This window comes from Eublepharis macularius, chromosome 13 (genome assembly GCF_028583425.1).
Source record: "Eublepharis macularius isolate TG4126 chromosome 13, MPM_Emac_v1.0, whole genome shotgun sequence".
NCBI classification, from domain to species: Eukaryota; Metazoa; Chordata; class Lepidosauria; order Squamata; family Eublepharidae; genus Eublepharis; species Eublepharis macularius.
The window spans coordinates 56798884-56810390 of NC_072802.1; the positions used below are offsets into that span (position 1 = coordinate 56798884).

Below are 11507 nucleotides of genomic sequence, written 5' to 3' on the forward strand. Positions count from 1 at the left end.
AACAGTCACTTGTGCTGTGCTGCATACTGCTGAGCCTTTCAATTTCACAAGTCTGTTCTTCAATATTCCATCACTGAACTAAGAACTTGAGCCCGTGTTTAGAGCCAGATGAGGCCCAGATTCAAAGGCCCACTCAGCCACCATTCACTGGATGACACTGGGCCAGTCACATTCCCTTTCGGCCTAGGCTACCTCACAGAGAGGGTAAAATAGAGAAATGGTGTAGCTGCTTTGGGCCCCTATTAAAGAGAAAACTTGGGTACAAATGAGTAACAGACGGTGCTGGTCTTTAAGGAGTCCAAAGACTCCTGTTTATTTTTGCTGCAACAGATTTATAGGATTACCCGTCTAAAGTTATTTAGCAGGGTTTTGTTCCCAAAATGCAGCAGCTGGGACTACTTTTTCAAGAGAGAAGACAATGTGGGAGGACAGGGCCTCCTCGTCTGCCCTTTTCTTACCTCTGGGCTCCTTGTACCCCCTCTGGAGAAATCTGAGGGGTGTTTGTCCATTTTCCCCAGCAGAGGTAAATGTAGATTGAGGATGTCCAAGGCTGTTTTTGCTATGTGTGTTAGACAAATTGTAGAGCACGTGACCTCTGCATGCTGGCTCTGGGCCTTCCCTCTAAGGTTGCCATTTTCCAGAGTGAGCCTGGAAATCTCCCAGAATTACAGCTGATCTTCAGGCTACAGAGATCAGTCGCCCCAGAGAAAATGGCTGCTTTGGAAGGTGGACTTTATGGAATCCCTGTAGCCAGGGCTTTTTTTTCTGGGGAAAGAGGTGGTGGAACTCAGTGGGTTGCCCTTGGAGAAAACGGTCACATGGCTGGTGGCCCCGCCCCCTGATCTCCAGACAGAGGGGAGTTTAGATTGCCCTCTGTACTGCAGCGGTGCGGAGGGCAATCTAAACTCCCCTCTGTCTGGAGATCAGGGGGCGGGGCCACCGGCTATGTGACCGTTTTCAAGAGGTTCCGGAACTCCGTTCCACTGCATTCCTGCTGAAAAAAAGCCCTGCCTGTAGCACCCTCTCCTCTCCAAACTCCTCCCTCCTCAGGCTCTGCTCCTGAATCTCCAGGAATTTACCAAGCCAGAGCTGGCAACTCTAGTTCAGTTACATTTGAAGCTGGAAGCGCTTGCTTCAGATCTCTTTGGCTCTGCTGCCATCTTCTGGCTTCCCCTGAACAGGGACGCCTGCATGCAGATGAACAAAGACAGAGTTGTTGAAAAGGCAGGATTGTGCGGCATATACATTGCTGTTGACCGGGAGAAAAAAATTAAAAGTCTGTCTCACTCCTTTCCCTTTAACAGATGTTTGATATGCAGAAATCAGGAAGTGAATCTTTTCAGCGCACGCCATTCTCCCCTGCGGGTTGCTGCTGCTCCAACAGTTCTCAAGGGAACAGCCACAGGTAGGGCTGTAAATTCCAGCCGGGGAAATCCCTTGCAATTTGAGGGTGGTGCCTGAGGGTAAGGTGCTCAGCAGGGATGTGTCACAATAGAGTCCATCCTCCAAAGCTACCCTCTTTTCTAGGGAAGCTGATCTCTCTAGTCCAAAGATCAGTTGTAATTCCAGGAGAACTCCAGGCCCCACCTGAAGGTTGGCAACCCTAGCTACAGAGGGCTGGTTCAAAAGCTCTGACAGCCTATAAGTGACTGGTTGCTGTAGCACATTCCAAGGAGGCAAATGTGCAAGAGAATCTATTCCCTTCCCTAAAACTTTGGTTTTTTGCTGAAATTATGGGGCACTTCTGAGCCTTAAATCTGGACTGTTTTGAGCAGGAAACAAACAGCAACCTCCTTTGGAAGAGGAAGAAGATGCAAACTAATATTCTTCATACATACACATTGAAGATGATGGATTGAAACCCTTTATGAAGACAAGAGAGGTCAAAACATTTTTCTATTATACACAAGCTACTTGTTAGGTTTTCTTCTGGGATCATTTTTAAAGATTCCTCCGCCAGTGCAGCTGTTGGGGCTGAACAGGAGGGAACGACAGGGTTTCTCTTCTGCTTTTTTCCTATTGAAAAGGGTTATCCTTGAGTTGCTCCCCACCCCCCACCCCCCGGGGGAAATTTATAGTTTAAGTGGTACTTTTTTCCATCAGAAAGAGAACAGAGGAGGAAAGCATTAAAAGCCCAACTCTGTTGGTTTGTGTTAAGAAAAAGAAGGAGGGGGACTTTTTAAAAGAACTCCAGGGGATGGCTGGAGATCTCCTGGAATTACAACTGATCTCCAGGTGACTGACATCATCTCCCCTGGAGAAAATGGCTGTTTCCATCTTAGGCAAACATGACATGTCCGTAACCCAAGTAAGTTTTGTGCTTTGCCTGGCTTAGGACCACATATAAGACTTCTTTAAAAAAAAATCTTTCCTATTTTTGGAACAGTTTATGTTTTATGACTTTGAATACAACTTTTAATTGTCCTGCATTACTTTTTCCCACATCCCATGTACAAGATTGTGACTTTGGAATCTTTCCTAATCGGCCCAACCACTTAGATTTGGCTAAGTCTTGCCATGTTTGTCCTGCTAATAATATTGGAGGTCTTTGTTCTTTTTAAATAAGAAAATAGCAATGGTACATGTTGGACGAGTGAGATCTAGGTTCAAATCCTCACTCTGACATTGGAGCTTGCTGGATGATCCGGGGTCAGTCCTCCCTCTTCACTTGCCATTCACTCGCTCTCCACTTGATCAAGTGGATCGCATGTGAATGGCAAGTGGACAGGGAGGAATACACGGGAGTCTGTTCACTTGCCAGGCAAGTGTCATTCATCACTTGTAGCTTGGCCTTCAGCCTAAACTCAAAGGGCTGTTATTATAAGGATAAAATGGAAGAGAGGATAATGCTGTTGTATGCTGCTTTGGGTCCCCAGTGAATAACAAATATTTTACCCATTTGGAAAGTAAAAAAGCAAATTTGTTTCTGCCTTTCAGAATTCTAGGAAATGCATGCAAAGGTACGAGATGATTGACAAGCATTAAGTAAATGACAGTGTGTGATTTTAAAATTATGGAATTGTATTAAATATTGTGAGCCCCACAGCACAGAGTGGTAAGCTGCAGTACTGCAGGCCAAGCTCTGCTCACGACCTGAGTTCAATCCTGGCAGAAGCTGGGTTCATGTAGCCGGCTCAAGGTTGATTCAGCCTTCTGTCCTTCCAAGGTCAGTAAAATGAGTACCCAGTTTCCTGGGGATAAAGCATAGACGACTGAGGAAGGCAACAGCAAACCACCCCATAAAAAGTCTGCCAAGAAAACATTGTGCTGTGCCTGTGACATTTCCCCATAGGTCAGTAATGACTCAGTGCTTGCACAGAGGACTACCTTTACCTTTTACCTATTAAATATTGTGTTGTCTGTTCTTAGACTTTGACTGTTGTTCGTGATGCCCCCTCCCCAGTCCCCATTCATCCCAGAAGTTCTGGCTTTGGACCTGCTATAAGCTTCAATGCACAAGAGAGACGTTAAGAAGAGTCAAAGGCAGTTGCCATGTTTTGTCCCAAGATGCAACAATATTCCCCAGACATAGGCCAATTTCCTTTCAGAACAACGTTATCTAGGAACTCACTGGACGGATGGGGCGTGCAATAAAACAGCGGTTGGTAACGGAAGGCTGCTCATCCCTGGCAATGTGTTTCCTCTCCTGGGACTGAGTCAGGGTAGGGTCTTCAACTGGTATGACTCTGCAGAGTCACCAGGGAGTTTATAAGTGGAAACAAAGAGTGAGTGGGCTGGTAAAATCATTGCTAATTATATGATCATGTCCACAGGGGAAACTTCTCTCGCTGCATCTGTCAGCTTGTAACAGTTGCAACCCCTGTTGTTGGGTGTTTTTTGCCTGCTATGCAGCCCTTCAAGTTACAGAGACGCCACGCAGAAACAAAAGGACCGTTCCAGATCATGTGTCCTCTTGTAAATGGCAAGGTGTGGACACTCATCACATCTTTGCACCATTTACCTCATCACTCCTTTTTATAGATGGGCTAAGTTGAACATATCCCCTTGTAGATTTTTGGAATTCCTATCTGGGCGATGCTAATGGCCATCTCCTCCAGCCCTCTTTCCCAAAGCAAAGTGATCTATGCAACAGGCCACAGTAATGTGGGCTGGGGAAAGTGACAGGCACAGAACATGTTCAAAGCAAAATGGAACCTGATGTGCAAATTTATTTCTTTTGAAAGTTTCTATGCTGCTGATCCAATGAACCGGCCCAAGGCAGGAAGGGAAATCGATACAACTTTGGATACTGCACTAGTACAAGCTTTTGCCCCCTAAATTTTCTTTTCTGTGCTGATGATTACAGTAGCACCATATCCAATGTTATATGCATCCTGCCAGAGTTTTGATTCATTCTTGCCTTGCAGTAATGGCTTCTAACCTCTTCTTGGGGACAGGTCCATTACTACTATTGTTTCGTGGCACACAACTATTGTTTCATAATACAGACAGCCATGGAGGGAAAGGGCACGCAATAACTTTGTACTAGAATGCTGTTTTCATGTAGAAAACCACTTGTTCAATCAGTTTTGGTTTTGAGGTTGCTACAACTGACCCTGTTCTTGTATATTCAATAGCAGAAGAATGATGAGAAGGAATGGATTTGAGTGTATTCCCACCCCCACCCCCACCCCCCACACACTATCTCCATCTGTACATTTATTTTCCATTTGTCAAATCACTGTTAAATACATAAAAGAAAGGCCACATTTACCCTGGCCACATTGGTGGGTCTGATTGTGCAGAAAGATAGAATATAAATTGTGAATAAAATTAATAAATGGAGCAGCAGGGTTGGGTTTGAATTGAGTTACGGCTCTAAAACTTTCTGAAGATCTACAACAGATGCACAGCAGCCGTTCTTTTCTCCTTATGGATGCCTCTGCCCTGGTGTGCCGTTCTTCTAACCAATAACTGTTCTTATCGACAGATGTTTAATTTTGTGAATGGGCTTGTGGGGGGTAGCAAGATGCTTCCTTTTTTCTAGCTCCACTGCACAGAGGATACAGGCATGAGACACAAAACCGATGCCCCCGCGGCTTCAGAGGCTTCAGAAAACGGCAGTTGGACTTAAGCAAAAGGCCTTGCTTTGCACAATGCTTTGCTTTGCACAATGGCCTTCTTGGAGCACATACTGGCCACAAGCACGTTCACTAGCAAAGCAGTACCAAGCATTTGCCATTTTCTTCTGGCACAGGGAAGGAAGCAGGGCTTTTTTTCAGAGGGAACACGGGGGAACAGAGTTCCGGCACCTCTTGAAAATACTCGGCAATAGTGCTTGAAAATAATATTTCAAAGAATCCCGTGTGTTTCTTCCTCATTTCCCTCTTGAGAGTTCCACCACCTTTTTTCCCAGAAAAAAAAACCTGGAAGGAAATATTGATCAAAATGGTGCCATGGATGACTAGAGAAGCGTGCTATGAAGACTTGTGCATGTTCTTTTGGATGGGTGTAAAATGGGGCTTCTGGAGGTAATTTTAAAGGGTCGCTTAATGGAAATTTATGGAGTAAGAATGACCTTCAGGCAAAAGCAGTGGGATGTGACACCTGATTCCTAAAGAATACGTTACCCTGTATTACTATCAGAGGATGTCCTTCAGGTAAGATATGGGGTATAGTCTGGAAATACGATCACATACCCAAACTACAACAGAATCACCTGTCTCTCAGCCAGAAGCAACAGGATCCCTTGGAAATATTACAGTTCTGCCTTATTTGATGTTTGGAGTCTATTTCCAGTTTGACACCCTGGAATATTTTTGTGGTGCCATGGAAGTTTTTGATACACAAAATGGATTTCCCAGAGAAACAGATTGCTTTTAAAGACATCTCTAATTCGACCTCCATGTTCTTCTATCGGCAAAGGATGCTGCAACCCCATTGCCTCAATCGGGAAATAAACCATCTGGAGCTATACAGAGTCTGACATGGGACCACCTTAAATCTCCTGCCCTACAGCACTGAGGGGATACACTGGAACAGCAGCTCAGGTACGCTGGAGAGGAGTTTCATCATGGGGCATATTTTCCTTAAATTTTGTCAACCTATTCTAGGGGTGGGGGGAAACCTTAGGTGTCCCAATGAACCATGGAGTCATTTACCACATAAACTGGAATAATTGTTTGAAAGGGTGACAGATCACCATTTTTAAAGGAAAGCAATGGCGAATGTGGCAGGTGACCCTTTATCCAATGTGATTGTGTGGATCTGGGTTGTATTTCGGGTGTCTCTAACATGGCTTGCAACTATGTTATTCTGGAGAAAACAGGGAACTCCCTTTACAAATAAAATAGCAATATCTGGCTACATTGCCTTGTTACAGACTATAAGCTTCAGTTGCTCCTTTTTACCAGGGACAGTTCCTGTTTTCAGGACCTGATCAATCACTGGCCCTATTTTGTCTGGTTGTTTTTTTCACTTCTGAGGATACCCTCTTAAAATTTTGTTAACATGAGTTTCTCAAAGGTGCCAGTTTTCAGAACTTTGATGCAAAAAGGAGGGAGGTGAATCCCACAGGGAACAAAAGAATCAATTTCATGCCATTTATAATACAATGAGTCAATTTATAAGTGCAATTGAAAGTGCAAAGTGCTGACAATTCATAAATATTCCCACAATATAACAAATTCATAAATATCCATTCACAAATGTCCATACAAGTCCATACAAGGCAACATTTCATATATGAGCATTCTCCAAATAGTCCATAACTTCCGGGTAAATCCTTGATGAAACAGTTTTTTACTTTCTTTCCAGATCTTCTTTCTTATACATTCATAAATATAAAGTAGAAAGGCTTTCCTGCCATGAGGTGAGTTATAAAGACCGCAGTCAACCTCACCCCTGCAAAACTCTCGTGGGGTGAGTTGTAAAGGCAGCAGTAAATCTCATTTCTGCGTAACCTTCTCCTGTATAACAATAATGAGGTCAGTTGTAAAAGCAGCAGTAAACCTCATTCCTGCATAACCCTCAATCTGTGGCCGGCTGCAAGCAGATTTCGCGCTTGCTTCTTCAGGAGCCTCTCCAGGCTTTTAAAAACTCAAATATCAGAGTAGGGAGGAGCAGTTTCATCTCATCTCTATTGCACGTGAACACTAAAGCAGTGTGTGCAGTGTGGTTCGTTGAACACATTGCAGCAGCCGAATTGTATTTTGAACTGTTGCAATTGATCAGTAAATGAATGGAACACAGGGCAGGCTGAACAGAGCCTACGTTTAAAGGGTGGTAGGCCTTGGATGAGGAATGGTCCTTGGTAAAACAATAAGAATGTTATAAGCATGTCTCTATTTTCGTCTTTTAAATGTTGGAAAGAATGGGGGGATCATGCACAAATTCTGATGATAGGATAATAAACAAGCAATGGGTGTAAATAATAATAGTAACATTTGATTTATATACCACCCTTCAGGATGACTTAATACCCACTCAGAGTGGTTTACAAAGTGTGTGAGTATTATCCCCACAACAATCACCCTGCGAGGTGGGTGGGGCTGAGAGAGCTCTGGAAGCTGGCTTCAAGCGGAGGAACGGGAATCAGACCTGGTTCTCCAGATTAGAGCCCTGCTGCTCTTAACTACTACACCAAACTTGCTCTCAGGGTTGTCTGTAGACAAGGAATGGGTATAATGGATTACCTTACCAGACGTAACAGACTGGCTTAGAGTAACTCATAAGTCAGCCACATCACTCTCGACTCTGCAGAAAGCTGAAAGCCATAGACTTTGAAATCTGTCCAAGCCACAAGATGAAGGGTCACACTGCTAGTAAAAGATCTAGAATTGGGGCAGAGGAGAGCCAAGATAAAAAGGCTTAAGCAAAAAAGGCCTACAAAACCTAAAGAAAGCCACATTAGTATTTTACAGGAGAATCATTCAATTTAAGCCTTAAGTTAAATATATGGGGGGGAGGGGCTCAGTACTCCCAATCCTCCAAAACTTGTGTATCACAAAGCATCACCTGAATTAAAATTGCCAAAGCTGCCTCACATAACTTCTGAGAGTACCTTGCCTTCTGGTTTAAGTACCTGGTGGAGAAATGAGTTGCCAAATATACTATGCAGGACGGAGTAGTGGAGGTCAGTGTCTGAACATCAAACCGTGCTAGTGTTTTGTCTATCCATATCTGTAAAACTAAATTGGCCTAGATATGTGTAGCAGCATCTGGGCCCAATGTATGCACAGGAGATACATCTCTGGACCTGCCCGTTTGCAGCTGGATGGATCCTATGCAAGTCTGTGTGCATGGTGAAGCAGTTTGAATGTTATTCCAGCCTCCTATTACAGCCCGTTCAGTTGCCAGATCAGAGGCAACTCGCTTTTCCCGATGGATTATTCTGCCTCCCGGATCCATCAAGCTCCTGGATCCTCCTGTCTACTCAGAACTTGCATTCCATCACTCTGTATCAAGTTCATTACGTAGACGGAACCCCTGCCCAAAAGCGGAAGCAGCCCTCTCAGCTATTTTTGTACAGCCGTGAGTCACTGTGTGTATATCTTCGGCGGCGGGACCCAGCTTTCAGTCCTAGGTAAGTCACTTTAAAACTCACGTACAAATGCTTTCCAGTCGTTATTTGTTTTAAAATGTTTTTTTATTCCTTCCAAAACTTTGTCTGACTGCCCACCCGGGAGTCTTGTGTGGTGCATTGATTCACCTGAAAAGCTGGTCAGCTAGTTTTCCTTCCTAACACAGAAAAGACTGAAGTAGATTCAATCGGTCTGTAGGATATTTTTTTCTTTTTCCAAATCGGCTAAGGCTGTGACACTGCACCTGAGTGTTGGAAACAAATCCCGCTGAACAAAGGGGGATGTTACTCGGAGTAAATGTACATAGGCTCAAGCTCTTTTCTTTCTTTTGTAAATATTTTTGCTTGCATGAAATAGTTGTATTTTTATTCCAGGATGTTGCTTTATGGGGAAATAAATTATAATCCAGCTACATCACATTAGATTGGGAGTGATTCCGCACACATTGGATAATGCACTTCCAATCCTCTTTATAGATCATTTGGAACGGATTTTTTTGTGTGCGGAACAAAAAATCCACCTCAAACGATTGATAAAGAGGATTGGAAGTGCATTATCCAATGTGTGCGGAATCAGCCTGGGTTGCAATCATCTCTATGCAGGTTTCCATTGGAAGAAAAATATCCAGAAAAAAGTTGTGACAAAATAGCAGGGGGACAAATTATTATATATTCAGCTAGTACAACCTCTTTAACAATACTAAAAATTGATGTGTGTCAACAAAAGAAAAATGAAAAATGATTTAGAAATAACATTTGATATGTAGTAAAATGATCGTTTTTAGAAATTATCTTGGTGGCTTCAGCAAACATGTTTTTCCGTGATACTTATGGCTGAGTGTAGAATGTGTTGGCTCCCGTGTGTTACACAAAATAAGAAAACAAGAGAAGTAAATGGGCATCTCTTAGTGGGGAAAATGAAAAGAACTCTTCAGGTGTGTCTGTTCTATGTACACCATAGAACGTGTAGAGAAGGGCAGATGTGTTTAAAAGGGTAAAAATAGGTCTCAAAAAGCAGGCTGTTGGGCTCTTGCCAAATTTTTCCTCTCTTTCTTTGTCTCTCCCTGAGTGTGAAAAAACTGATCCCCAGCAAAATATGGCTGGATGGACTTAAGACCATTCACCATATCCAAAACCCTTTTTCTTGGCAATAAGTCTTAGTTTAAAAAAAAAAAAGTAGTATTTATTTCCATATAACCTGTAGATTTCACTGTTAGTTTTGTGTTTGCTCTCTGGCTGCCGTTTAAAGGTAGGAAAGGATTACAGATAGCCATGCTGGTCTACTAGGGAAATAAAATCCTACATAACAGTAGCACAATTCCTGTCCTAGGACCAACTAAGGACTCACAAAAAATTGAGAAAGCTTTTATGTTCAGTAAAATTCTTTATTAGGCTGTCTGTTCAGCACACTGGTGAGTGGGAAGACAAACTGGGCAAGATGGAGAAATCTGCAGCTAGTAATATTAACGTGGAATTAGGGTCTATTATAAAACGACAGATTTGGGCTTTTATACCTCCTGATAAAGCATTTGGAGGAATTGGTCTTGCTCACTATTCTGGAACTTTTTACCTGGTCCTAATGTTAGTATTTGTGTAGTTATTTTGATCATTGATATCCTACCTTTTTTTAAGCCCAAGCCCGAGCCGGACTCAGCAACTTACAATAAAAATAGAATAAATCAGGCTAAAACCAAGAATCAAAATTAAACTGAACAAACCTTTAAAAAAAAACAGCAGAAATGCTATAAGGACTCAGAAATAGCAGACTGAAGTAATACTCTTTAAAATCAAAGCCAAGCAGCAAAGAATAATGGTGATCTTACAAAATATAATAGCAGCAATTTATTATGACTACAATTAGACTATACTCTTATACAGAACTACCTGGTAGTACGTTCATTGACTAAGATGGGATTTAACATCTGAATAAATATGCATAGGATTTTACTATGTCAGTGGACCTATTACTTTTTAAGCAACCCACAAGGGCATGGGTTTTAGACCTCCTTAAAGATGCCCCACTGGGACATGGATAGATTTGACCTCTAGGGTGCTACCCACATGCACGTTCTCCTGTACAAGCTTTGCTGATATGAAAATCCCATTTATTTATTTGAACAGGTTCATACAAAATAATTTCTAGATGGATTGTGCTCCATGTTAATTAGCGTGTTCCCCTGCAAGGCAGCTTTATTTGGATTTTGCATCCCCAAGAGTCCAAATACATTGGGCCAGCACTGTATAGGAAGAATAGAAAACTATTTTTTTGTGAACAAAGACATTGTGCTGTAGTAGTTTGAATGTTGGACTAGGACCTGGATTCAAATCCCCACTCAGTATAAGGCACCTTGAGTAACTTTGGGACAGCCACTTTCAAACTGTTGGGGTCCTAGATAAAATCACATGCAATAAAAAAATCTAAGAGATTACTTTTCAGCCCAGCCAAAATTAACTTCTTTAGCTTCCACTCTAGTGTAGGAAATGCTGAGCCTCTCCCAATGGGACATAACAGGGACTGGAATGTACTTCTTTTTAAATCTTGTGCGTATCTAGTTTTCCACATGGCACATGGTTCCAGTTCAGTTTTTTTTCTTCTCCTATTATGAGTGGAGATGCTGATCTTTGTCCTAGAGCAATATACTTCTGAGCCATTGCAAATTCTCACTTCTTTAAATACAAGTAAATATTTGCAGTAGTTTTGAAGAATGTTATACCAACACATGAAAAGATAGTATGGAAGTCTTTTTAAAAATCTGTTGTCTATGAACTATCATTTAGCTCAAGAGAATATAGTGGGCCTAAGAGTAAGCTGTGTATTAAATGTGTGTCAGAATTTAATTGTTTTTGAGTCCTTCCACTAAATGTTTAAGGCTGCAGTTTGCAAGATGCAAGATTTACTTCTAAGTAGTAAGATGCATAAGAGCCAGTTATAAGAGACCACCTGGATCAAACTGTTAGTCTAATATATCTGATCGGTCAGTCCCAA

General features: G+C 42.3%; 1 protein-coding gene and 1 gene segment (V, D, J or C); both read left to right on the forward strand.

Moving 5' to 3' along the window:
- Nucleotides 1-11507, forward strand: part of LOC129341162 (immunoglobulin lambda-1 light chain-like) — a 256067-nt gene that overhangs the window by 242252 nt on the left and 2308 nt on the right. Inside the window, exon 4 of one of the 2 annotated variants that reach the window (XM_054996172.1) lies at nucleotides 8471-8524. In XM_054996172.1, the coding sequence (XP_054852147.1) occupies nucleotides 8471-8524 (54 nt within the window). The remainder of the gene's footprint in view (nucleotides 1-8470; nucleotides 8525-11507) is intronic. The other variant, XM_054996171.1, reaches the window with a different exon arrangement.
- Nucleotides 1-11507, forward strand: part of LOC129341161 (immunoglobulin lambda variable 5-52-like) — a 71846-nt gene that overhangs the window by 43143 nt on the left and 17196 nt on the right.